The 25,443-nt window shown below is 40.7% G+C and overlaps 2 protein-coding genes across 4 annotated transcripts in view; one reads left to right on the top strand and one right to left on the bottom strand.

Moving 5' to 3' along the window:
• GALC (galactosylceramidase) overlaps nt 1–10,297 on the bottom strand; it is a 44,973-nt gene extending 34,676 nt beyond the window's left edge. The window contains exons 1-4 of one of the 2 annotated variants that reach the window (XM_059688818.1): nt 10,045–10,297; nt 2,717–2,785; nt 2,384–2,447; nt 1,136–1,249 (exon numbers count right to left, since the gene is read on the bottom strand). In XM_059688818.1, coding sequence (XP_059544801.1) covers nt 1,136–1,249; nt 2,384–2,447; nt 2,717–2,785; nt 10,045–10,239 — 442 coding nt within the window. In that variant the 5' untranslated portion in view covers nt 10,240–10,297. Of the gene's footprint in view, nt 1–1,135; nt 1,250–1,484; nt 1,645–2,383; nt 2,448–2,716; nt 2,786–10,044 lie in introns of those variants that run through there. The other variant, XM_059688828.1, reaches the window with a different exon arrangement.
• A 6,335-nt stretch (nt 10,298–16,632) lies between these two features.
• On the top strand, nt 16,633–23,837 carry GPR65 (G protein-coupled receptor 65). 2 transcript variants are annotated; one of them, XM_059688804.1, is made up of 3 exons: nt 16,640–16,710; nt 21,958–22,021; nt 22,208–23,837. In XM_059688804.1, the coding sequence occupies exon 3, from the start codon at nt 22,615–22,617 to the stop codon at nt 23,617–23,619; it is 1,005 nt and encodes a 334-aa protein (XP_059544787.1). In that variant the 5' UTR covers nt 16,640–16,710; nt 21,958–22,021; nt 22,208–22,614; the 3' UTR covers nt 23,620–23,837. The 2 variants fall into 2 exon arrangements, with proteins under 2 accessions (XP_059544778.1, XP_059544787.1); XM_059688795.1 differs by lacking the exon at nt 21,958–22,021 and having other exon boundaries at nt 16,633–16,710.
• The last annotated feature ends 1,606 nt before the right edge of the window (nt 23,838–25,443 follow it).

Below are 25,443 nucleotides of genomic sequence, written 5' to 3'. Positions count from 1 at the left end.
ATGCCTAAGTGTATTTACATAAGAAATGTGACATTAAAATAGCAGAGCACTTTAAAACAATGAAGTGCCACATACATTCTACAGTGTCTCTGCTGGGACACGTTCAACAGCCAGATTTCCTGCATGTAAATGAGCAGTGACCTTGAAAGCAGCCCAGTGGCAAATAACACTGAAGTCAATGGTGCTTTTGACTGCCCCAAACACTTCTGGAATCTCTTACCAAAGCCCGTTTACAAAGCACACACTGACCCCTCCATTTTTTTCATTTAGAAAAACTTATATTTGTCCTTTAGATGTTTAAAGTGGTTTTTTAAATCAAGTCTATAAAATAGATCTCATTCATCTCCCTGAACTTAGTCCGAATGTGAAAGCCTGTTTCAAAAAATCAAGTTCATTTCAGATGATGAAAGAATGCCACCTCGGTGTACATTTGAAATATTTCACAAGTGTGGCCACTGCTACGGAGAACAGTGAAATGCATATAGTCCCATGTGGGAATCATCCAATTTGTCCTGCTACTAGAACCTAAGCTTACGGGGCAGGAGTTGGGGGCTGGATTGCTCGGTATCCCCAGTGCCTGGAACAGTGCCCACCACGCCACTGAGATTCAAAACAATGAACCTTTTGTATGCACCACTTCTAGAAATGGGGTCTACAGCTACATGTAATACACAATTTTGCAAAGAGCTGGAATATACTACTGCATGTAATACACAATTTTATAACAGCATTGCCCTTTGACAAATTTTGGTGAGAAATTTTGTTGCGGAAAGTAGTTTAGCTTAAAAAAATAAATAAAATAAAAAACCAGAATGGAATAGTTCCTGTATCTAATTTTGCCATTTACTAATTGCCTGATCTTAAATCAGTGGCGTAACCTCTCTAAGCCTCTACTGCTTCTTCTGTAAAATGTGGAAAATAATGCCTTACTCCAGAATTATTATAAAGATCAGAGGTAATATATAAGGGCAAAGAAAGGATCGTGCCTGGCACATGCTTTGCTATGGGTAGCACACTGGTAGTATTAATGACATTGTTAGTTCTTCAGTACTAATAGGGTCTTTACGTACATGATTCAGACTTTCAAAGGTAAAGGAAAACAGACTGCAAAGGCACGGCAAACTTCACTCCCTACCCATGAGTGTGATATTGGAGTTCCGCTTCTTAGCCTCCTTCATTAACCACCACTCGTATCCTCGGAAGTAATTCTCATCTAATGCGTAGTGCATGTGGGAGGGTTCAGTGCCATCTGAGTGGGAGAGAGTAAAAGAGAGGCAATTCCGTTAATGGTGCATCGTAGGGCCACTCGCCCCGACACACATACACATTTCACAGAAGTAGTATTCCAGTTCCAATCCTGAGATGGGGCAAGAATAATCTTATATAGCTTGTGGCTGGTTTCATCTTTTTTTCATTATCCTAAGCATCTTCAATAATAAAACCACAACTTTCTATTATAAGGAGTTTAAGAGAAGTGTTATTACCTCATATAATTGCAAATTCCTACAACTACATTCTGCCGGGCTTTTGGTGTCTTTGGGGTTTTCAAATTCCAACTTCAAGTTCACATCTCCTGAGCTTCCAGCTTCTCAATCCTGGTTGTGAATCCCAGGTCTCCTAAGGGCCAATTCTCACACTCCATTCCTTTCAACATAAATTAAACACTAATACCACCACATAGATATATCTGGTTAACAAAAATTACTTCCAAATCTCTAACAGGAACTCGAGTGTACAGACAAGTCTAGAGTTCATTATAATGGAATCTGACCTAAATATATATAATAACTGTATGTATACATATATATATATATATACACATATGTATATAATAATTGAGATAATTAAATTCCTTTTTCTTTCCATTTTCTTCTTCCTGAACATTATTGGCCCATAATCTTTAAACTAACTACATGTACTACACAAAGCCATCAAAACAGTCACAATGAAGTTTGCAGATTTGGTGGTTACAAAGAATTTTGTTTTGAAAAGAAAAAAAAGAGCTATGTATCTGATTACTTATATTTTTACCACCTATTTTATTTAAATCTAATAACACTTTATATTTTATATAATATTAAAAGCCTTTTTTTACTTTTCAATACAATTCCAAACTGACCCTATGCTGTATAATATAGCTCTTAAAAAACTGTGGGTTTACTATAAATTACTTCAACTAAATAAACAAGCTAAAGTCCAAATGCTGTTTTAGATGGGAAAAAATGCATATTTTGATACAATTTTTAAAAAATAAGTAGAGGGGGAAATGAGCAATCTACTAAGCAATAATCAACATCAACAAACGTTGCTTTTATTTATATTCTGAAGTCACAGTCCATAAGTTTAAGTATAGATTCAAATGTTGGGCAGGGGATACTCCTACCTGTTGTCTGCCCATCACCACCTATTTCGACTTTTAGAATATGCAAAGAGGCACCGAAGTTTGGCTGGAGAAAGAAGTAACAGTATTAACCTGTGATTCATGGTATGAAGGCCAAAACACCACTTCAAGACAATTACTAATTGCTGCCTTTGATTTTACAGATGAGAAAACCAAAACAAAACTTCAAATAAATAGCAACTTATCCCAAAAGTAATTTGCCATTTAAAAAAAACAACAACACTAGAACTGAGAAGGTGATAAAAATCTATGGGTGAATTTCACCATTGTTTCTAAAATATCACAGCTACCATTAAATAATTAATTTTCTATTACCTTAAAGAGATAATCCAATATTTGAGAACGATAGGGCTCTGGGTAGTTTATTAGAAGCCGGGAGGTTGCCTAAAAAAAAAAAAAAAAAAAAGTTTCAAAAGTATGAATAAAACAAATCCAATCATGAATACTTTTTCATGGTGCTTTATGCACTGGTACAGGCAACCTAATTGCATCCAGATTCCATCATTTACAAGCTATGTGACCAAGGGCTAATGATTGTAAAGTGGGTTATCTTATTCATTCAGCTCCCCTTAAACTGAAATAAGATGTAAAGGACTAAGCACAACAGCCGGGATGTAGTAAGCTCTCAATAAACGATAGGCATTATGTACACAAATTGTTTTTAATAATACAGTCACTGTTCTCAGATAGCTGACAGACTAGCAGAGGCTCCGATATTAAGGCGCTCTGTGAGTAAACACTATACATGCTCACTAACCTCGCTCTGACCCAATGTAAACGGTGCTTCCTGTCCTGCATTGTGCCATTTGAATGGTGTGTTTTGCTGTTTGGGGGTTATTTTGTCCCCTCTGCTCTCCTATTTTTAAGGCGGAAAGTGCCCACTTGAAACAAACACTACATCATTATATGATTGCAAGGCCATAGTCACACCCAATGCAAAAGGATTAGTCAAAGACAATAAATAGACAGTTCAGGGCCTCTGCCCATTTTTTAATCGGATTGTTTGTTTGTTTGTTTGTTTGGTGCAAGTTTTAAAAGGGAAGAGGGGAAAGGGATAAAGGGGGCCAAATATATGGTGAAGGACGGTGATTTGACTTTGTGTGGTTGATACAGTATAGGATACAGACCTTGTATCATAGAAATGTACGCTTGAACCCTACATGATCCTATTAACCAATGTCACACCAATACATTTAATTTTAAACAAAACACAATAGTCAGTTAAGAGTAGTATAGGCAAATGTGGAAACACCCCATCAAGCAATATCAAATCACCAAGTTACTAATCACAGTCCCTCAATAAGGCCTGGAGCTGTTTCCAACCAGCACTGGAAGGAGCCGTGGCACAGTAGCTGGCACATACTCAGCTCGCAATAAACAGCAGGCATTGTATACCAAACTGGACCACCGTTCTCACTTACAGTCCTTGGCATGACTTCCTCCTCCCTAATCTATGAAATAGGATATTAACAAAATTAGTCATGTACCTGACGCCATCCTAGGTACTTTACATCTATCCTCACAATGCTCCTACCAATGCAGGTATCACTGTGTCCCCAGAAAAGACACTGAGACGCAGATAGGTGAAATGACCTTCCCAAGGCTATCCAATGGGTAGCAGGGCCCAGAGCGGACCCCTGACAATCTGCTCTAAGTCCACACTCTTAACTATCACACTGCCTTCCCTCTCGGAGATGAAGATAAATGAGAACATTCCGAACACTTACTGCCACAGACTGTGCTAGGTACTCAGGACTCCACAAAGAAGTTTAGAATGGTGTGCAAATATTTGTGTTGCAACCATTTTCATCTAATCAGCTTCTAAAATGAGTAATGTGCTATACACAGAGACACTATCAAAACAAAATAGATAAAATCCACCCACTCTGAGTTATGAAACAATTCTCCTTTTAATAATTTTAAAATGAGTTAAACATAATCAAAGACTTCCATTTCCAGCAAGTTTAAACACTGGATTTAATACCAGAAGTACAAATATCAGGACATATGTGGTCCTCATTTTATGAAATACTAGCTATTCTAGGTTTAAACCACAAAATAAGGAAAAGGGTAGTAGTAAAGAACAAATCAATTAGTCCATTACTCCACAGTTACTTTGAAATATGAGCCAGTACCTATAAGAGACGTTGCAACATAAGGAAATAGCGTAAAAATCAAGAAGAATCAGCTGGGTAGGGAAAAGCAATTTTTTCTGCAGCAGAAGGTCAAACCTGTGATCAGGCTGCAGACAAAGTCATCCACCTTGGTATAGGCCCTAACAATGGGCTGTCATTTTTGTAACACAAGTGCCTGACTTCAGCTTGGCTTGCCAGGCAGCCACTTTTCAATAATTATGTTGTATGGTATGTGTCCTCTTAAAAATACTAACCCAAATCTTTCTGGTAACTTGAAACCTTAGAGTTTTGCTACATGAATGGTAAATGATAGAAATTCATTGAATACATAGATCATTGCCAAATTTACAGAACCCTGAAGTAAAATGGAATTCATAAAACTGCTAACAAAAGATCAACAAGAAGAGCATGGCCCTAACTGGCTTGGCACAGTGGATAGAGCATCAGCCTTCGGACTGAAGGGTCCCAGGTTCGATTCCAGTCAAGGGCATGTACCTTGGTTGTGGGCACATCCCCAGTAGAGGGTATGCAGGAGACAGCTAATAGATGTTTCTCTCTCATTGATGTTTCTAACTCTCTATCCCTTTCCCTTCCTCTCTGTAAAAAAAATCAATAAAATATATTAAAAAAAAAAAGAAGTGCATGGAACTAAATGAACTAATGAGGATGACTGTAATTTTTCTAACTTTTTATTTGAAACATTGTTGGTCCTTTAATGTTATATTTTTCCAGATTTAAGGAAACCTTTTTCTCTTAAGCTATCTATGACTTACAGCAATTTCATAGAATATATCTCTGTGAACAAAGATGAAACAATTTTTCTCCCTACTTGATCCCTCCAGAATTCAGAAACTTGGTATTCTTATTTTCTTGGCAATAAAGTTATTTGCATAAATTCAATCAGAATCTGTCCTCCTCATAACAGGACACAATTGGAAACACTGGTTATATTACCAAGGCTTTGACTAGAATGACAAATTTGAGAAAGATATAACCAGACAGATTTAAGGAATTAAGGTTAAACTTGTAGTGTTGTATCGCAAATCAGCGAGCTGGACAAGACGCCAAATAAGCCAATTAGTTAGGAGTCATCTTTACTGTGTGCAGATTCAGAGCAGATTACCTCTGTCAAATTCTGAACCCCACATACAGGAGGTCTCTTATATTTATACTCTTTGAGCCTCTTTGTTTGCAGATATTACAAAGGGCTCTATGTGGGTTATTGTTACAGACAGTTGTAACCTTGAATATATATCCTATCTAATCAAACACCGCAATACCTATACAGACAACTTGTAACTTTGAATACATATTATATCTAATCAAACACCTGTAACCTTGGATGAACAAACACCTGGCAAAATATGTAAATTAATATAATGTATCAGCCCCTTTAGAGGGCTAGCTTGCACGGTCAGACAATTAAGCTTATCTTTCCTATTCAAGCAAAAAACAAAGTTATTTTACAGTCTAAAAATAACAGAGTTGACCCACAGAATAACAGACTGTCTAAGAATAACAGAGTAGCTCAAACAGCAGTTTCAAACAATAGTTTTTCCAAAGGGGGGTTACTATGCTTCATGTTTCAAATTTTTCACCCAGCCTTCTGGTTCAAGTCACTGAGAACTAAAACTGCCCTTTTCCTGAAGCCATGCAAGCTAAAGTGGGACAACTTGATATAGACTTCAGAGAAATCACCACTACTGCATTTTGTGCCTGTTATATCTTGTGAGCCATTAAGAACCGTCACCAGAGACATTCAAACTGCGAACTAGGAAATCTGTCCGATTGCCACTGCCTGTCCTTCCTCCATGTGAAGACGTTTCAAGCCTGATGTCTAGAAAACATCTCAACCACCCTCAGGACTCAGGCTGGGTTTATAGTAGGTTCCAACCATTAAACATTGTTTTTCTTTTGTTTCCATAGAAATGCCTCTTATTAAATAACCTGATGGCCCTAACCGGTTTGGCTCAGTGGATAGAGCGTCAGCCTGCGGACTGAAAGGTCCCAGGTTCAATTCCGGCCAAGGGCATGTACCTTGGTTGCAGGCACATCCCCAGTGGGAGGTGTGCAGGAGGCAGCTGATCGATGTTTCTCTCTCATTGGTGTTTCCAACTCTCTATCCCTCTCCCTTCCTCTCTGTAAAAAATCAATAAAATATATTTTTAAAAAATAAATAAATAAATAACCTGATGCAAATACTTACCAGAGGTCCTCAAACTTTTTAAACAGGGGGCCAGTTCACTGTCCCTCAGACATTCCACACATGCGCACTGCGGGCTGCTAAGCAGGACAGGCAGCGGCGGCAAAAACACCCGGCGGGCCGGATAAATGTTTTTGGGGGGCCGTAGTTTGAGGACCCCTGACTTAGACCATGTAGGCCTACCTTTGGGAGCCCATCTGCATCACCACTTCCTGAAATGAGACACAACCCTTAAACTGAACTGACCTATTCTCAGGACTGAGAGACTGGTTTGATGAGATATGGAGCAATCTACCAACTCAGGAAAGGTTCATACCCACTTACACCAGATGGCCCAAGATGTTAAAATATTTCACAATATGACCAAATCCACTGAATAGATTTCTAGGGCCCCTAGATTACTGACCTGGTTTCATGGCAGGACCCTTTAAGCTTGGAACAATGGCCGTGGACTGGATTTTAGACTACTGCCTGTATAATTAGTATAGGAGTGCTGCTATATCCTATTTAGACATGCATTTTCTGGGTTACAACGTATCCTACCCCTGACTTTCAGCATATCAGCTACCCAGGCAGTTAATGTCTTCATCATTGACGCTGATGCCTCAGCATCAACGATGGATTGTCTAGTAAGCCCTGAGAGTTGGTTTCTTCTTTTTGGTAATGCAAGCGCCTGACTTAAGCTTTGATTACTGAGGCACCCATTTCAAAGATGGCTATCTCAAATAAGCACATTGCCTGCCACACAACTAGATAAAGAGCTGGGTTGGGATGGGACTTGTAAGTTTAAATTCACCAACAGAGTGAGTCTGCAAAACACTAGGACCCCACCTTCCACCCCAATAAAAGCAGCCCCCCCCCATGCCCACACCCCCCCTCTCTCTTCCTCTCCTTCCAACTCTCTGTGTGGTCCCAAGTATTCAATGAGACATGGAGCAATCAACCTGTGCTTTCCAGGACCTGTGAGTGCATTGCAATCCTAAGAACCGGTCCAGCCACAACACTGGTTATCAACAGGCTGAAACCAACATATAACGCCCACCCAGCAAACAAGCACTCAAGGCAAGTCCTGCATTGCATTTGAGGGTGCAAGTTCCATCTGATTCAACCCGACAAACAACCCATACAAGAATTCAGCCTTAACATTTTCAAATAAAATTGGCTTCAGCTGTGATCGGGGTTACACAAAAGAAAATCCCTCTGACCCAAAGGTCCACCACCATAAACCCTACAGACTCAAAGGTTCCCAAGGATCAAATCAAGGCAAGACAACGGTTACAAAGAACATGGGACAAAATCAAGTAAAAGTGGTCTGGAGCCAAGAACAAAGATGCTACTGAAGCAAATTCCCACAGCTGGAGGTCACCCGATAGCGTGACCGGGGGGTGAAGGAAGTTGTCAGCTGTGCCCACACAGTTCTGCACAAAGCTGGAGTGGCCCTCAGCTCTCCCTCACATAAATCTTACGGAATGCCCAGAAAACTCCTGCTCATCCCAACTGTACCAGCCAACAGAGGGCGAAGGAGACATGCCATTAAATGCCACTGGCATCCTGAGTAGGATCCCGGAAGAGAAAAAAAAAAGAGCATTAGGTAACAACTAAGGAAACATGAAGGGAAATACGGACTTTCATTAATATTGGTTGCAATAAATGTACCATACTAATGTGGGATGCTGATAACAGGAGCGACTGCTGCACGGTATATGAGAATTCTGTATTGTCTTGGCAACTTTTCTGCCTACCTAAAACTTTTAAAATTAAAAGTTTATTATTTTAAATCCATACCTTACTCCAGAGATCCCTGAATTGAAAGAGAGAAATAGAGAGAAAGAAAGATAGATAGATGATAGATAGATAGATAGATAGATAGATAGATGATAGATAGATAGATAGATAGATAGATAGATAGATAGATAGATAAATGTCTCTCAATACTTAGCAAGAGAATCAATTGATGTGTTTGTTGAAATGCAGATTCCTAGCCCTACTCCAGACACAATGGAGGGTGGGAGTGGCCAGCATCTGCAGTTCAACAAGCACCAGGTGATACTATGCACCCCAAGGATGGCCAGCCACTGTCTCGGCTGCTGAACCAATGTTTCCCCTCCTCACACACAAAAATGAGGTACAGAGGCACTGACCCTTCTAGTGGGCAACTCCCCCCTGCGGGGCTTGACCATCTGTAGGCAACACAGCCCCCCAACAATAAACAATCCTAGACTATCAGTTGATACTAGTATAGCCTGCCATTCTACTTAACTTTTTAAATTATATTGTATTTTTATTGTTGACATTATTACAGATGCCCCCTATCCCACCCCAGCCCCCGCCTTTGCCCCCATTTAAAAAAATGCCCAGATCGTTCCAGGCCTCTTCACTTACTAAGGAGGCCTGGAGGCACCTGTCCTGCCTCCAACAAAAACCTATTTGGACTTAGAGACAGAGGGATGGTTGCCAGAGGGGAGGGGTGTTGGAGAGCGGGATGAAAAAAGGTGATGGGGTTAACAATACTAACTAGAAATTTAAAAATAGGCATGGAGTGCAAGGTAAGGCATAGGGAATATAGTCAACAACCTATAATAATCTATAATAATAAAAGCGTACTATGCTAATTAGGCCGGATAGCCTGTAACAACTATGGTGCGGGGTGGGCGCTTGGCTTATCAGCGGGAACGCTTTGTAACCGATATGAAGGTCGACCCGCTGTGCTCTACGCCTGAAACTAAGGCAAAACAGTGTTGAGTGCAAACTGTAACAGAAAAATAAAATAATTCAAAATAAAATAAAAACACCTGCTGGGCACTGGCCCCTCGGAAAGAATCCATCCGCAGCCGCCCAGGGCTTCGGTCCGTCCCACCTCCCGGGACTGGAGGAGGGGAGCCAGAGACTCCCTGGGGCGCCCTCCTCCCCAGACAGAGGCCCGGCTCCCGCACTTTCTGCAGCAGCGACCCCCCCCCCCCCCGCCTCGCCCCCGGCCCGCCCGGCGCCCACGGAGGGTTCGAGGCCCAGCCCTGGCTCTACCTACACCTGCCACCATTTATTCCGTGGCCCTCGGGACGCCCATCCATTCCACCCAACTGCCTCTACGGGCTCAGCCCAGACGAGCAGGTGCGACCCAGCCCCGCAGGGGGGGCGCGGGCACCGCCGAGCCAGGGGCGCCCGCCCAGCAGCGCGTCCCAACACGGGACGGCGCCGCGGGGGCTTGTGGGGCGGGACGGGACGGGGCGGGACCCGGCGCCCCCTCCCCGCCCCCCGCCACCTCGCGCACCCCCTCCCACCACGCCAGCCCCTCGCCGGCCGCTTACCCCGCCGCCGCTGATCGCGCCGATTCCATCGAACTCCCGGCCCAGCCCGTCGGAGTCGTCGAGCACGTACGCGCCGCCGAACGCCAGGAGAGCGCACAGCAGCAGGGGCAAGGCGGCCCGGCTCGCCGAACCCGCGGCGGCCGTCATGGCTTTTACTCGGCGTTGCCGGGAAGCCTGGAGTAGGCTCTCAGCCATTGTGTGGGTCACAAGACTCCGGCGCCCGGGGAGGCGGGTCCGGTCGCCGCCATCATGGAAAAGGGCAGGAGGCCCCTGACGCCTCCGCCGCCATCTTGGATGAGGGCAACAGCCGCGGTCCAGTCGAGAGCTGAGCAGCCTTTTATGCTCCGGCCTGCACGTGTGCTCCCTGCACGTGTGCCCTCCTTGATGCTTCTCCTCCATCCCCTGCTTGAGCACTTTAGCGAAAGGCAGTTTGGCCGAGGCAACTGGGTAGTGAAGGCCCTCCCATGCCCTCCCCCAGCATCTCGGGGCAAATCTACCGAGTGCCAGCCAATAGCTGCCCCTAAGGTAGCCCCAGCTCCGCAGCCCCAGTTCAGCAGCCACGTAGCTCTCAGAGCCTGTTTCTTCTCAGGAAAGATGACACAGCAAGAGCAGCCGCACGGGGCATGCATGCACTACAAGTAAGGCGATGGGCACCCAGGCCGTTTTAGCCGAATGGGTTGCACACTTGGCAAACAGGTGACAAGGTTCTCCATTCTGGTAACTGTGTATTTAGCTTCTAGCTTCATAGAGGACCTTCCACTGCCAGTTGAAATGGTTCCAGACAGATTACCCTCAATTGGAAGGGAAGTTGTGAATTGTCCCGGGATGTCCGCCACATCCAATATTGGTCTGAGATGTCTGATTTCCTTGGCATTGGAGCAAATGGAAGAGTCTCTGAGAGGCTGCAGGAGAAAAGAAAAGCTGTGCTTGCTCTGTTTCACTTCGTAAATTACTGTAGGTCTAATCTGGTTTCCCAGGGACAGCCCCAACGTAATTATAATGGTGTCCCTTCACCCTCAAAAATTGTTCTGGTTTGGATGATTAGTTATTTAGTCCCCTTTATACGGATCACTTCTATTTCTTGTTTTCCTAGTGTTAAGGGCCGTTAGAATACGCTTGGCTTAATTTATGTCATCTGGACTCGGGGCCAGCAGAGCCACTCCCTGAGGGCAGGACCAGTCACAAGATTGGAGGCCACCCAGTTTGACTCTCACGCCCAGTGTTAAGGGGATGGATCTCATGATGTCAAAGGCCCACCCAGATGTGATGTAACTTCCTGCAACTCAAGTATATAATAAAGCAGCTTTGGGAGCTGGCTGGCTCGCTCTCTCTCTTGGCGTGCTCCGTCCCTCCAGAGGGCAGGCACCACATCCAGCCCAAGTTTTTAATCTATTTTATGTCTGTCTTTCATTATTTCTTCAATCCCGAAAGCGCCTCCTAGATTGCATGAACCGGTTCAAATCTCTTCTCCGTTCGGGACGCGGGAAGAATATAGCCCCAGGAAACCACTCGGCATACCTAGTACCGCACATATCTGAACTCTACCTTCCCTCCTGCCACCATTCTATGATACACGTCAGTAACTATCCAACTCCCATAGATTTACCTTTCCAGAACTCCCTCTCATCCATCTGTTCTAACAGTGTATTAAGCTTGAGCTGGAGCAGCAGTAAATGAAAAGCCAAGGATGGCAGATCAAGTGAATGCTAAGTGTCCTACCAACCCTGTGATGTTATATCTATGATCTGCATTTAACATATAATAATGTCACTAGAAGGGAAGTACCAAGGTGGTAATAGAGGAAAATACCATGTACACGAAATCAGGAAGTTGAAACTATCCAGCATTAGTCATCCTGTAGCGCATCATTGTACCTTGCATTTGGGAGGCACGCCACAAATATTTGTGCAATGTGTGCAATCTGCAGAAGAGGAAACACAAAATATTTAACAGAAAAAGTAGCTTTGCCTCCAGGACAAGCCACTGGTTCCTATTAGTTCATATACCAGAGTAATTCTTTACTAGAGAAAGTATCTCTTGTTTCAAATTTATTTTCTATGCTCTATTAGACAAGGAAGTTTCTAATAAAAACGTGAGAATACAAGCTGAGAAAGGGAAATCCTTGGACCACGGGACACAGCACTCAAATTTGCTCAAGACGTGAGAAAACGGAAATGGCAGTTAGACATGTGGGTCTTTTCTCATCATTTGGTAGCTGGCTTCCCTAAGACCAAGCAGTCGGGGGGGGGGGGGGGGGGAAGTCACGAATTTTTCTGACTAAACCATTGCTTCTGCTTTATTAACTAGGGTGACACACTAAGTCTAGCCACATCAAGGTGACAGAAATTAGGCTTCACCTTTTGAAAGGAAGGGTTTCAAAGAATTTGTGAATATATTTTAAAATCACACACATACACCTGAACAGCCATAGGCAATTTTCCCCAATCTGGCAATGGATTCTGTATACCTAACCCTACCCTTTGAAGTGCATATCTACCTTACCTTAGGACAAATTGTGTTAATAAATAGCAAGGGGTCCTGAGACAAGGAGAACTTATTCCTTTAGCTAAGTTTCCTCTGGCCCCCAAAATGCCTTCCAAAATTATGTTTCGTCTCTGGACTCATGGTTAATCTACACACAGCGCCTTCTCCAGGTTCCTGAACCCTTCTAGATGCTAGATTAAGACCACCGGCATTATATATATTGATTTTAGGAAGGAAGAGGGAGAGAGAGAAACATCAATGATGAGAGAGAATTATTGATTGGCTGCCTCCTGCACACCCCCTTCTGGGGATTGAGCCTGCAACCTGGGCATTTGCCCTGACTGGGAATCGAACCATGACCCCCTGGCTCATAGGTCAGTGCTCATCCATTGAGCCACTCCAGCTGAGAAATACCTCTCAGTAAGAGGCCCCAGGCCTGGCACTAGAGCAGCCTGCCTTGCTTCACAGCTTGCCCTCTCCTTGGCACCTCCAAGCCAAACACAAGTAGCAGCTATCTGCTCATCCTTCTGTAGCTCATGCTGGGTGGCCCCAGGCACAACATGGGCAGTAGATGACTTTGCACCTTCCAGGAAGTCCCAGAGGTCCCAGAGCCAGTGCACAAATGAAAAACAGAAGAAATCTCCAGAAAAAGAACAAAATGAAATGGAAGCAAGAAAACTACCAGATACAGAGTTCAAAACAATGGTTATACAGATGCTCAAGGAACTTAATAAGAACTTCAAGGAAATTAGTGAAAACATCAATGACATAAAAAAGACCAGTCAAAAATGAAGGATACACTAACTAAAATGAAAAATAATTTACAGGGAATCAACAGTAGAGTCAAAGATACTGAGAATAAAAGCAGTTATTTGGCATTTGAGGAAGCAGAAAACACCCAGTCAGAATAACAAAAAGAAAAAAGAATCCAAAATTATGAAGATAGTGTAAGGAGTCTTTGGGACTACTTTAAGCACACCAATATTCGCATCATGGGAGTACAAGAAGAAGAGAGGGAGAAAAAAATTGAAAACCTATTTGAAAAAAATGACAGAAAACTTCCCCTACCTGGTGAAAGAAATAGACATACAAGTCCAGGAAGCACAGAAAGTTCCAAACAAGAGGAACCCAAAGAGGACCACACCAAGACACATCATAATTAAAATGCCAAAGGTTAAAGACAAAGAGTGAATCTTAAAAGCAGCAAGAGAAAAGCAGTTTCCTACAAGGGAGTTCCCATAAGACTGTCAGCTGACTTCTCAACAGAAACTTTGTAGGCCAGAAGGGAGTGGCAAGAAATATTCAAAGTGATGAAAAGTGAGTACCTACAACCAAGATTACTCTACCCAGTAAAGCTACCATTTAGAATTGAAGGTCAGATAAAGAACTACACAGATAAGAAAAAGCTAAAGGAGTTCATCACCACCCAACCAGCATTACATGAAATGTTAACGGGTCTTCTTGAAGAAGGAGAAGGAGAAGGATGAAGAGGAGGAGGAGGAGGAGGAGGAGAAGGAGGAGAAGGAGGAGAGGGGAAGGGAGGGAGAGGGAAAGGGAAAGGGAAAGGGAAAAGGGAGAGGAAAAGAAGAAATCAAGAATATGAACAATAAAATGGTAATAAATACATATCTATCAACAATTGTAACTAAAAATCAAAATAAACAAACAAGAAATCTAATGAGCAAAATAAACTGATGAATAAAATAGAACCAGAGGCATGGAAACATGGAACAGACTGAAGAATCTCCGAGGGAAGAGGGGGTGGGAGGTATGGGAAGAGATTTACCACAGGACTTATATGCACATATGAATAACCCATGGACACAGACAATAGGGTGATGAAAGCCTGGGGCAGGGCAGAAACCGGGTGGAGGCAGGCAATGGGGAGAAATAAGGGGGTGGGGGGGAAGAGGGAGGAGCGTCTGTAATACTTTCAACAATAAAAGATTTTTTTAAAACCCTAGGAACATCTTCCCACACTCCACCATCCTCTTTTCACCCAAGAATTCCTCCTAAGAAGCAATAAATGCTGCTTTAACTAGTGAATTTGACCAGACAGACAATGCAGCCTCACAAAGGACCCTTCATCAGCAGATTAGGCTCTTGCACTGTCAGCCCCATGGAGAAGTTGGAACTGGCAGAACCACATTCTCTTCCCCTTTTCCACGTGGCGGGCACAAGTGCCCTGCCACTGCCCAGTGTTGGGTGTCCATTTTGTGACCTCAGAAGACAGAGAACTGGCACACCAAAAATGCATATCCCCTAAAAGCAGTATTTAAAATGATTGCTAATTGGCTTTTTCTCACTTTAGTGTTTGAAATGTCACAGAGACTCAAGAGCTCTCAAATGACCAACTCTTCATTAATAGCCCCGTGGTTGAAAATGCAGTATTGTCAAATATTCGGGACTAAATGAAAAGCAAAATTTTTAAAAGTTATTAAATGTCTTACTGTGTAGAATTGGCAATAGTTCAGCATAAGTCGGCCACAGTTTTTCTCCTATTTAATCAAAGGTGAAAGTTTGTGTTTCTTGTGTTTTTTAGCTACATCCTTTTTTTGAAGAGCAAAATACATAAATGTTTGGTATGAAAAATACCTTTTTCCTGAAAGCAGAAGTATAGTCTATTTAGGTAAAATAGGAGATACTGAGAGTCATGAAATACGTGTAATGCAATAGATAAGCCGATGTGCAAAACCAAGCAAAAATGAGAACTTGCATAAATTGAAATAATTACTTTCATTTTTTTAAAGGCTTAAGTGTTTTATTATTAATTTCCACGTTGTACTTTAATTTTTCATTGTTTTGGTAAAAATACAAAGTATTCTGAATTTTTACATTACTGTATGCTCAATTACTTTGAAAATCCTCATGCATTTTATAAATTAAGTTATTACTTTTATTATTCTCAGTGAAAGACCTACAAAGGAAGTATAGAAAACCTTTACATTCTTGTATTATCCTGAATAACCTCAACATTAAAGTCAAGGTTATGTCATAAAACATCTTTTCTATCTCCAGGGAGAATTTTAAAAAAGTGCAACAACAACCTCTAATCTTCTTTTATAAAAATAGATTCAAATTGTCTTGATTACAGTCTTTCAAGTTAAATATTTGCATCTCTAATTAATTCTGTTCTTATAGAGTAATATGCTCCCCTTTGTTTGTAATACAAATTTTAGATGACAAGGTTCAACAGTGATGTCCAATTATTTTATATCTGAAAAGTTCTAGGAGCTCATTTCACTTCGTATTAACGTACTTATAGATTTGGTGGCAACTGTCAACTACATGAGTTTTCATTATAGCAATCCATGTATTTCTCAAAGTGATTTTTCAGTTTCATAAAATTATTGGTTTTTCTAAACCAGTTAGTTCAACTAGTTTTAACATGGTTTTAGCAATCATTGCCTTTTATTCCAATAATCAAAGAAGAAAATGGTTCTACGATACAATACTATGAAGCCAAACCACTCGGTCACTTTAAAGAACAGAAGATTTAGTTAGCCCTGCTGTCACTCCCATTGAGCACTGAAATATGTTCAGTATATACCCAGCCCCCACCTCCCCTCTGCAGTTTTTCTCCCACGGATCTTGATCACCCTGAATCCATCTATAACATCCTACCCTACCTCCCATCCAATGACTCGTCCTATCTTTTTGTACCTCTCTCGGAGTATTTATCTATTTTTTGTCATTGTATTATGGTTATTATTGCACGTACCTTTCTCCTTCCCTAGGTGATAAGCTCCTACAGGCTATAACCAGGTCCTACATAGCTCCGAGCACTGTGTGCTAAGAGTATTATAGATATATTTGTTGACAGAGCAAATGAATGACTGAATCAATGAATCACTGAATTTTAGTACATATTCTATTAAATAATCCCCATGTAATATTGGTATACATGTATACACTGTAATTAAGATGCAGAGAGAAAAGCAAGTTACAAAAAATTATACTCTAGTAAATAATAAATAAAACATCTTTTAAAGTATTTAGGAGACTTTTTTGGTTCAGATTTGGATAAAATACCTCCCTCTTGTTAAGGTGCTGCTTCCTCATTGGTTTATGATGAAATAGGAGTGCAACTTCCTGTCCACTCAGAATGTGGGTTTCTCTTCTTGATGCAAGCTGATTTTTCTGGCTCCTCAGTTGATAAAATCGTCACCCCAAGAAACATGGGTAAGTGTAAAATTTTTAAATGAAATAAGATTTCTAAGTTGATCACATACTTTTGTGTGATTGTCAGTGATGTTTGCAATGTTTTGTCTAGTTTAGGTTGTATAAATGTGGCAATGCGGAGCATCATAAGAGAGTAAAGAGGATGGCACGTGGTTGCCTCTACTTTGAGGAATGATAAAAGGATGTCAGAATTTGCATTTACAGTTAGGTAAAATTATATGCAAAAGGGGGATGTTTATACTCTGTTCCCTCTTCATTTGGCAAACTGAATTAAGTGGTTAGAAAGATAGGTCTATAAGAAAGTTCCTGGCTGTAGAGTTAGTTAGCACCATTTCCTCATCAGCACAATGGTCTAGTGATACTTTTCATACCATCAGAACTAAAGTGAAATTTGGAAGTAATATATTCATTATTAAGAAGTATCGATTAATAATTCTTAATAAGTGAGTATCACACTGCCTGGCATGTAGTAGAGTCTTAATAAGTAGCTATTAAAATGATAAATAAAGGCAAATGTATCCTATAACACTGTAGGGAAACATTTTTTCTTTTGATCACGTCATCAATGATTTGTACTATTTTAGGAGCTGGTTAAGAATAGTTATATTTTAATATGCTATGGATTATCTTCTTTTGGCAATTGGTAACAATGAAAACAAAAGTCAAAAAATGTACATTTTTTCAGAACTAGTTCTAAAAACAATTTTTCTGAAAGTTTGATTAGTCAAAATAATAACTGAAAAGATGTATGAATAATAAAATTATGTATTCATTAAAATCTCAGATTCACACTAATTAAACAACTATTTTCTGCAGAGCTGGTATTGTATGTGAAATGTTACTGTACAAATTATACTATGAGGGCTTCTGGCTTCTCCACTGTGCTCTGAGTAGATGGCCAAAGATGACCTCCTTTTAGGAAATGTAAGGGACAGCACAAAGGACACTATGAACTACTGGTGGTGTCATTAAAACAATAATATTAGCTAATATTGCCATGTGCTAGGTACTTTGCTTCATGTGTTATGTCATTTAATCCTCACAACAACTCTAAGAAATGGGTACTATCTGAGTATCGTACACCTGTGAAAACTGAAAGTTAGAGACGTGAAGAGACACACACGTTCACAAATCCCCCGAAGACTGCATTTCAGTCTCCAGAGCCCCCCCACTGCCTGTATTGCAACAGGGTAGACACCCAGTATCTTCTTCATCAAACCACTGGGTCTTGTGGTTGTTTCAGACAAGCCAGGAAATGCTTTTACACAGAAAGAAATGTGTCACCTTGAGAACGTTATAAGTCATCCCAAAACCATTCTTTCCATTTCACTCATCTTTTTTTAGAGAAAAAAGGTACATATTTTTGAGTAACATGAGGAAAGGAGGAGGGGGTCCTCACTGACCCAGCTTTCTTGGTCCAGGTCCTGAGGAAGGATATTTCATGGTTCAGGTGCTCTCCCAGACACAACAAGCCCAGCAATGGATGTGATGTTGTGCAGCCATCAGAGTTGCATCCTCAGTAGCTTATTCCATCCTTCATGCCTCTCAGATTTTCTTCTAGTGTCATTTTCCTTCTCACTTATATCTTTTCTTTTAGAAGGATTTTTAGGGGTCAATTTTCTCAGTGGTAGTTTATCTGAAAATGTCTTTATTTTTGCTTTTGAAATTTAGTTCTGCTGGGTAGACAATTATGGGATGACATTTTCTTAACCATTTGGAAATACCTATCCACTGTGTTCTGGTGTCTGTTATTATTGCTGTTAAGTACTCCTTTGTCAGTCTAAATTTCATCCTCTGTAGCAAGTCCATCTTTTCTCTCCGGCTCTTTTTTCTTAGTTTTTGTTGATCTGCAGTTTGATGACAATGTGTCTGGTGTAAATTTCCATCTTCATCTGTTTGTTTTTAACCCCAGTGGGATTCACTGGGCTTTATACATTTGAGGATTCCATGTCCTTCATGAGTTCTAGACTGCTGTTGGTCACACTTGTTTTGTGTTATATGTCTATTCTTTTATTCATTTTCTCTCTAAAGCTTTTGGGGATCTGGTATTCTTCTTTCTTGTTTTTCTTAAATTTCACACATAATGGCTAATCAATCTCTCTCTCTCTCTCTCTCTCTCTCTCTCTCTCTCTCTCTCTTTCCCCCCCCCCCATGTTTGTTGGAAGTCTATTTGTGAGAATTCTTTGAAGCCTGTGTTGGGGAGCATCCTCCAGGGAGGATTTGTATTTGCTTCTTCCTCATGCCTAGAATATTTATTTTTGGTGCATTCATTTTCATATTATTTAAATTACTTATTGTTTTGTTTCTATGAATTGCTTTTTATATGAGGAAAGAAGTCAAACCATGTCCTTTTTAGGAAGGCAAAATGGTCCATCTGTGGGTGAAACAGATATTGATTGTCAAGATTCTTTACATCCCAACTCATATACCCTTTTGATTCCACTTTTTAGCATTTTAATTGCAATCAACATTCGTACAGAAGAATTCACATATCCTCAGTGTACAGCTTGCTAAGTTTTACAAACAGAACTTGTTCATGGTACAAACACTTTTATAAAGAAATAAAACCTTACAAATTCTCAGAAGTCCCAAAGTACCCTCTTCTAGTCATTACCCAACCCCTCCAGTTAACAACTTAACCACTACCTGGCCGCCTTCATCTTCTTCTTCTTCTTCTTCTTCTTCTTCTTCTTCTTCTCCTTCTCCTTCTCCTTCTCCTCCTCCTCCTCCTCCTCCTCCTCCTCCTCCTCCTCCTCCTCCTTCTCTCTCTCTCTCTCTCTCTCTCTCTCTCTCTCTCTCTCTCTCTCACACATGCACACACACACAAATGTTTACTATGACACTTTACATGATTTCCTGCATTAATGCAGATCAGCTTTGTTGAGAAGGAAGAGAAATGCACAGTGGTTCTTACTTGTAAGAGATGATTAGATAGATAGATGATAGATAGATAGATAGATAGATAGATAGATAGATAGATAGATCTCACAGTAGGTCTTTCTATGTTCTTCATTATCATATTATAAGTAGTAAAAGATAATTTCAACTTTAAATTCACAGAGGATTCCTAAACTAAAAATAGGTTATAAAATTCAGCCTCATAACTATGAGAACTGGGAGATTGTGTTTTTCTTGGTGTGGTAGCAAGATATTTGCTCCTTTTAGCCATCTATTTCCAACATCAAGCGCAAGAAAAAAATAAAAGCCTGTTTAAGTAAAATTCTTACATTATCCATTATAACTTGTAGAAAAGAAACACTTTGCATTTTAACCTTTCAAAGAAAACATGGTGATAGTTCTAAGGAAACATAACAACACATTGCCACAGAGTTTGAAGACATGATGTGAGATCATTTTTATAAGTTTATTTGAAGACCATGTTTTATAGAGAACATAAAAGGGATTACTTCTAGAAAATGTGAGGTTTTATATATCTAATTTGCATAAATGATTATTCATAAGTCATGTTCTTTAATTAGAACTATTCTAACTACAAGACTTCTGCTAATCTATTGGTGCTACTATTTAGATGGAAAATAGAAAATATTATCTTCCTTCTCAACAAAGGCAGTCTGAATTGTTGCAAAATACCTCAGATTTTTAAGGTATTTTTGTACAAAATACAAAAAAACAAAATAAGAGATTCCAGCATTACAATCTAGGATTGTGGCTGAATTCTACCAAAGATTAGATATGTCATTTGGGGCTAATTGCTTAATAGGTGGCTCAATTCTATATTTGAAATATAGAATTATAATAACTAGCACAGAGTTGTAGTGAAACATAAATTAAAACAAATATGCATGCCATTTAATACAGTGCCCAAAACATCTAGCCCTCACTACATGGACCACTACACTGATTTCTGACAGCATAGATTAATTTTGTCTGCTTCTTAATCAGATAGTGTATACTCTTTGTGCCTGCCTTTTTCTGTCACTCTGCGTTATGTTTCTGAACTTCAACCATGTTATTGCATGAATGAGCAATCATTTGTTCATTTTCATTGGTTCATGGATTTCAATTGTGTTGATATACAACAATTTACTTATCTATTGTACTGCTAATGAGTATTCCAGTTGAGGGATATTACAAATAGTACTACTGTGAACATGCTAATTCTATATCTTTCTGTAATCATATACATCTATTTCTGTTGAGCATGTGCCTAGAAGTGGAGTTTCTGAGCCATATGATATACACAAGTGCCAGTTTTCCAACCAAGGTACACCCATTGATGTAAAGGGCTGTTTTTCACATTCTATTCCTATTTTTAGGTGTGGTAAAACTAGAACACTTCAGTTCTTCATTTTCTTTTAAGAGTGACGTATGTATACTACACACTCTGAATACTGGTTAAGCTGTCAGAATCCTTGTGCCTTGTGGAGACAGGTCTCTTTTGTGCCTAGGGCTCAGTGACACTTGGAAGGGGGTGTTTTTGATGTTATCTGCACACAGGTAGAAGGCAAATCTTCCTTCTCTTGCCTAGTGACTCTACAAAGCTTTCTGTAAATGCACCCATCAGATAAATCATAAAGCACCAATGGGCCTCACTAGCAAAGGAAGATAGAAGGATTTCTCTACCCCTATAGGGTGAAAAGGGTGGATTCTCTATTCCTATATGAACCTGTAACATCAAACTTGTATATATATATATATATATATATATATATATATATATATATATATATATATACAAGTGCCCTGCAAAATGTACACACACTTTGCAAAATTATAAAGGCAGTGTTTATTAAAATATATTTCATTTTCAAAATGTAATAGAATCAGTTGTAAAATGTGTACACATTTTTGGGGGATGCCATATATATATACATATATATTCACCTAATAAAGAAGGAAACTGATGACCACAAGATTTTAATCAAAACTGAGAACATTCTGACCTCTGTTTCACAGGAGTATCAGAAAGATAACGTGAGTTAACCACAAAGGAAGCGAAGGAAGAACAGAAGAGACAGTGTTATCTAATTCTTGATGAAGGTTCAGCAAGCTCTGCTAATTTAAAATACTTTATCAAATTTCTTGTGACAATATTTTCTTGGCTAATAATCTGATTTTGAAAGTGCCTTACCTCTAGAATGCGTATGAAATTAACATTTGAAATCATACAACCATATAGTTTATCATACACTCAAATGCCTTTACTGTTACAAACACATCAATGAATTTGTCATCTTTTTTATTAGCTCTTAAGATGACTTTTCAACTTTAGTTTTGCATTCTTAGATCATGTCCAGTGAGAAAGAGAATTCCCTGGAATCTAGTATCTCTTGGATAATTCTTATTTGAAGTAAGTAAAATATCTCAGCTTGATTTCCTTTATTGAAGTCAATTAGATCGTTTTCCCATTACAAACACCTTATTGTAGTTGAATGCATTTTTTAAATCTCTACTAAGTAAAATACAAGAATATTGCTTCAAAATCCTGGTGTATCTTTTAAACATCTAATTTATTCTACTTCATCTTTTATTACAGAAACAAAGGCATTTTAAAAAGAGATGTCAATCTCTGTGAAATTTATTTGTGTTTGCACCAACCTCCTGAGATTCACGCCAAACAAACTGGGGACAACAGGCTCTGAAAGATTGATCCTCGAGGGTTTCCTTACCAGCATTCCGTGATGATAAACACATGGACGTCCACCCACCAGAATCAACTGGCCACGCTAGCTAACTGCCAGGGGCCTGGATCCTGACTCCACACCATTGACATCTGTGTGAAAAGGGATCTATGCCCATTCTTTAAAAGCATTCATGAATTAACCAGCACTTTTGGAAGCAAAGAAAATTGAAAAGTGAAAGAGAATTCGATGTTGAGGACAAACTAAACAAGGCTGTTTAGCTCCTAAGAACGAATGTAACTGCCACGTTGAAAAGAAGAAAATGAACAACAGCACATGTACTGATGAGCAGCACGACCTGGATCACTATTTGTTTCCAATTGTTTACATCTTCGTGATAGTGGTCAGCATTCCAGCCAATATTGGATCTCTCTGTGTGTCTTTTCTGCAAGCAAAGAAAGAAAACGAATTAGGCATTTATCTCTTCAGTTTGTCACTGTCCGATCTGCTGTATGCTCTCACGCTCCCTCTCTGGATTCATTATACTTGGAATCAAGACAACTGGACTTTCTCTCCTGCCCTGTGCAAGGGGTGTGCTTTCTTCATGTACATGAACTTTTACAGCAGCACTGCCTTCCTCACCTGCATTGCTGTGGACCGGTACCTAGCAGTTGTCTACCCGCTGAAGTTCTTTTTCCTAAGAACAAGAAGATTTGCATTCATGGTCAGCCTGTCCATCTGGGTAGTAGAAACCATCTTCAATGCTGCCATTTTGTGGGAAGATGAGATATCTATAGAATATTGTGGCACCAATAAGTCTACTTTTACTCTATGCTATGACAGATACCCTTTGGCGGACTGGCAAATTGGGTTCAATTTCTTTAGGACGTGTATGGGCTATGCTATACCTTTGGTCATCATGATGGTTTGCAACCTGAAAGTTTACCAAGCGGTGCAATATAATCAAGCCACGGAAAACAGTGAGAGGAAAAGAATCATAAAACTACTTGTTACTATCACACTGACTTTTGTCTTGTGCTTTACTCCCTTTCATGTGATGTTGCTGCTCCGCAGCATTTTAGAGCCTACAGTTGACCCAAAGTATGGGAAGCAGACCTATAAAATATATAGAATCACGGGTGCATTAACGAGTTTAAATTGTGTCGCTGATCCGATTCTGTATTGTTTTGTAACTGAAACAGGAAGATCTGACATGTGGAATATATTAAAATTCTGTACTGGGAAACTTAATAAACCACAAAGACAAAGAAAAAGCATATTTTCTATGTCTACCAAAGATACTGTGGAGTTAGACACCCTGGAATAGAACCAAGGAATTGTTTTAAGATGCACAATATTATATCATCAAGATTACATTTTGAAAAGGGAACCTAGCATGGGATGGAACTAAGTTTTCCACCTGAGGGAATATTTTAATATCCTCTCCGATGGGGAAATATGTTGAAAGTGCACTGTGCAGCTCCTTGGCTTTTATTAAATGAATATTAAACAAAAATCTAATATTTCCTAATTACTCAGAATTGTTTTTGTATCTATGCTGTAATCCCTCAGAGGTTAGTAAGATATGCAGAACTGTGTATCTTTAATTTGGTAAGCTTTATGTCTGGTTTTTATTATTTTTCTCACTCTTTCTATAGATTTTAAGCTGTTAGCTATAACATCTCTCAACCATATGTCCTTGTCTCCAACAACCTCAACTACAAAATACCTCTTCTAATCTTCTCACTCGTCCTATCTAATAATAGACAAACATGGTAATTAATCATACCTCCGCTACGCTTCCCATTGGCTAATCAGGGTGATATGCAAATTAACTGCCAACCAAGATGGCGGCCGGCAGCCACGCAGCTGAAGCGAACATGAGCTTGGTTGCCCCGGCGATGGAGGAAGCCAAGGTTCCCCGCCTGCCGCGGCCAGGCTCTGAGCTCCAGTCAAAGCAAAAATTTTGCAATTATAGAAGCTAAACAAACCCCAGATACCTGCTTTCAGCCAGCTGGCCTTGTGCCGGGGTCCAACCCCAGCGGGTCCAGGGGTCCCCAAAGGTGTGGACGGAGTCGGCGAAGAAGGAATGACATGGAGACAGCGTTCAGTTGATCAGCAGCCTAGCCAGGATCTCTAGCTAGGATCTCCAGCCAAGTTCTGTTCTGGATCTCCAGAGAGGTTCTGCTCTGGATCTCCAGCCAGGTTCTGTGTCCATGTTCTCTTGCTAGGTTCTCCAGGTTCTCCAGCCAGGTTCAGTCACCAGGTTCTAGTCAGGTTCTCTTGGCAATTTCTGTAGTCAGGTTCAGTCCAGGATCTTTTGCCATGTTCTCTCCAGCGAAGTCCTTCTGTCTCTAGAGAACGTTCTGTGTAGGTTCTGTGCCTAGGTTCTGTCTCTCTTGGTCCTGTCTTCTAAGTCCTGTCTCCTAAGTTCTGTGTCTTGCTGTCTAGTTACATCTGTATTTATACCAGTTGATTCAATCCTATCAATCTCTATTACAAAGGTTAGGGCGTTTCTTATCTCCATTCCAGGGAGTAAAGATTATGTAGCTTAAGCATGATTGTTCGTAGTTAAAGTGATTAATTACCCGCCTGGCACTTAGTTGAGGGGTTTTATTCCCTCCCTAACTTCAGGGGAAAATCCCTACCTGGGGATTCAACCTTTCTCGGAGAGGTGACCTTGGTTAAAACACAGCGCCAAGAAGGTGAGCAAACATATTAAGAACCGTATGCCATATATGCCAGGTCCCTTGAAACAGCAAGGATGGACTGGCTCCCGGCAAATCGGCAGCCTCGGAGCTGGGGCCGCAACAAAGTCTTAATTACAGAAGGTAAATAAATCCCAGAATAAGAAAAAAGAAATAAAGGAGAGACTGGGAGCTTCAGTTGCAGGCTTGGCCTGCCCTAAAGGGGGTGCGGGCAGCCTGAAAACAGCCATCAGCCCCTCATCCAGGCTGACCAGGCACCCTAGTGGGGACCCCCACCCTAAAGGGGGTGCAGGCAGCCTGAAAACAGCCATCAGCCCCTCATCCAGGCTGGCCAGGCACCCCAGTGGAGATCCCCACCCTGAAGGGGGTGCAGGCAGCCTGAAAACAGCCTTCAGCCCCTCATCCAGACTGGCCAGGCACCCCAGTGGGGACCCCCACCCTGA

The sequence above is a fragment of the Myotis daubentonii genome, chromosome 1, assembly GCF_963259705.1.
Source record: "Myotis daubentonii chromosome 1, mMyoDau2.1, whole genome shotgun sequence".
Classification (NCBI taxonomy): Eukaryota; Metazoa; Chordata; class Mammalia; order Chiroptera; family Vespertilionidae; genus Myotis; species Myotis daubentonii.
This window is presented reverse-complemented; position numbering and strand designations above follow the sequence as displayed.